This window comes from Gymnoscopelus braueri, assembly GCF_963280865.1.
Source record: "Gymnoscopelus braueri genome assembly, chromosome: 6".
In the NCBI taxonomy this organism is placed as follows: domain Eukaryota; kingdom Metazoa; phylum Chordata; class Actinopteri; order Myctophiformes; family Myctophidae; genus Gymnoscopelus; species Gymnoscopelus braueri.
In genome coordinates, this window is record NC_137607.1 from 28,294,888 (window position 1) to 28,297,387 (window position 2,500).

The 2,500-nt window shown below is 42.5% G+C and overlaps 1 protein-coding gene across 2 annotated transcripts in view; it reads left to right on the forward strand.

Annotated features, from left to right (window-relative positions):
• pde4dip (phosphodiesterase 4D interacting protein) overlaps positions 1-2,500 on the forward strand; it is a 95,891-nt gene that overhangs the window by 6,781 nt on the left and 86,610 nt on the right. For both annotated transcript variants that reach the window (XM_080431816.1, XM_080431815.1), the window contains one exon: positions 480-547. In XM_080431816.1, coding sequence (XP_080287942.1) covers positions 485-547 — 63 coding nt within the window. In that variant the 5' untranslated portion in view covers positions 480-484. The remainder of the gene's footprint in view (positions 1-479; positions 548-2,500) is intronic.

The window sequence follows — 2,500 nt, forward strand, 5'->3', positions numbered from 1 at the left end:
ACTGTGGATTTTACACTGGATTTATTTTTAATGTGTACAAAGCATTTGGCAACATTTAAAACTAAAAAGCCATTCATAATATACGTGTGTCCGTGCGCTTGAAAAGGCGATGTAACAGCCTGATTTATGGGTGAGCCATTTTTTATTGTGCATGTCGGCCAAAACATTCTAATAACGGCACATGGTCATTAGAATATATCACTGTATCACAGGATTTTTCACTCTCTGGGAGATCTGTTCAGTTTTGTGCAATTGCGTTTGAAGAAAACATTGACTTCACTTTACTGGATAAGACAAGCATCTCCCTGCACGCCTCATCCAAGTTCAAATCCCACTAGCAGCTTACGTCCGGTCTTTACTATGTTTCTCTCTTTCCCTGCAGTTTAAATACAAGTCAATGGAGCGTTCATTGGCCTTTATCATAATGCTGTATTCATTTATTACACTGATTTACCTATTTCATTTCCTGCCCGCCCTAGATCTCATGTGTGACGAGACGGATAAAGGCCCACCTGTACAGATGCACAGCCTCCGAGAGTTTGAACAGGTAGGAACATGTCCTCTTGTCTCTCATCATACTATGCTACAGTGCTTCCAGTGTATATCAAATGTGGAGTTATATATCAAAAGGGTTTGACGCTGTATTATAAAAATGATATGTATACATTTCAGATCAATAGGCAGACAGTGAAATTGACAATAGTTGTAGAATGTATTTATTTAATGAACTCAAGGCTTTGGTATTGTTAACCTAGCAGCACGCTATGTGTGAGCCAGTGGAGAAGAGCTGTCCAGGCCTGTCCCGGCTCTTTGGTAATGACTAGCTAGGTGTGTTTGGGTGATGTGTGATGATGTGGTAACTGAAAATCTTTAACTATACACGCCATCTCCTGACGCCTCTCCCCAATCCCTATCATTTCACTCTTGTTACGTCATTGTACTTCCCTCTGCGAAAATCCCTGCACGACAGTGACAAAATGGTTGTTAAGTCAAACACCCACACTGCCTCTCAAAATCACGCATATGAAGAGAGAGAGAGAAGGGAGAGAGAGAGAGAGAGACAGTGAGAGAGAGCGAGAGAGGCGGACATACTGTACATGACTATGTTTGAGATGAGGAATAGCTACGTAATGAAACACATGCACAGCCTCTCGCTTATGCTTTTTCAAATCCAAAACTTTGCATGTTAAAGCGATGCAGCTGTATATACTATGTCTGGTGTCATTTTTGAATGGTGGGGAGAGAGAGAGTAAGACAGGCATGAGAGGGGCAAGCGAGATGAGAGATGGAGAGCGAGGGAGAGAAAGAGCAAAGCAATGGTGGAGGAATGAAGGCTAGTTTCCACCTCTCTGGTCCCGTGCCAAGGTAATGGTTTCTGGGAGCTGTGCCAGGTGCATTATGGTTCTGATATCACTCTGGTGCTTGCTTCAATTACCGTGCCCCCTTCATGAAGGACAGGGCGACATGGGGAGGGAGGCAGCTCTGTAATTCAATTGGGGAGGCGAGTAGGAAGGTGTATGTGTGGGGAGGGGGGGTTGGGGGGGGGATTGTAATAAAGCTGGCTCAGAGTTAAGTGTTGGAATTCGCAGGAAAAAGGTGGGATAAACAACTTAAAAGGTAAAATGGAACACATTTTGTTATATCAAATGGAACGGGATATGGAAAATATTCCCCAGAATCCCACATGAGCTCAGCACTGCCTAATGTGCGGGACACAGAACAAAGACACAGCTTCTCTTTCTCAGTCAAACTGATATTTTGATTCTTGGAACAGGGAGCGAAACCTTACACTTCAGTGGAAGTATTTCCACGGCTTTGCACCTCAATGTCCAGTTTGCCATTTGAATCCTGCCATTGTATATAGAACGACACTGCCCATAGATGTGATGAGATTATGAACGAACCAGGCTTCTTCCCACAGAGTTAACTGGGTCTTGAAATGCATCATGTACAAAATCTACAATCTGCAATCTATCATTAGGTATTTAAATTAGCTACGAAAGACAGATTCTCAAAATTGTAATCTAAGTGAGTAAAAATGCATCTTAAAACACTCTCTGATGATGATTGATGATCATTGATCATTGATGACGATTACGTAAAAGTGAATTTCTCCAAACTATTCTGATCACAGATAAAACCTTTTAATCGTCAGGTTATGACAAGCAGTGTGTTTCGTCTGCAAGGGGAATTAATATATTATTCGACTGACCCAGCTTTGAGCTGATGACTGGTGCCAACGCACGACAAATTGGAATATGACTTCCAATTTTTTGAAAGAGTTTGAAAAGGACGCAGGGTGGGAATTGAAGCATGTCGCTGGTTTCTTGGACTCTCCCACTACAGTGTCTCAAGAAACCACAGAGCCGAGCTGGCTCAGGATTACAATGAATCATCAAGGAAATATCGGCAACTGTGCATAATTAAGGGGAATAAAATCCCACTACACGGCATGTTTTGTTCATTAGGAGTTCATTGTGGAGGGGTGAGGCGTGTGAGT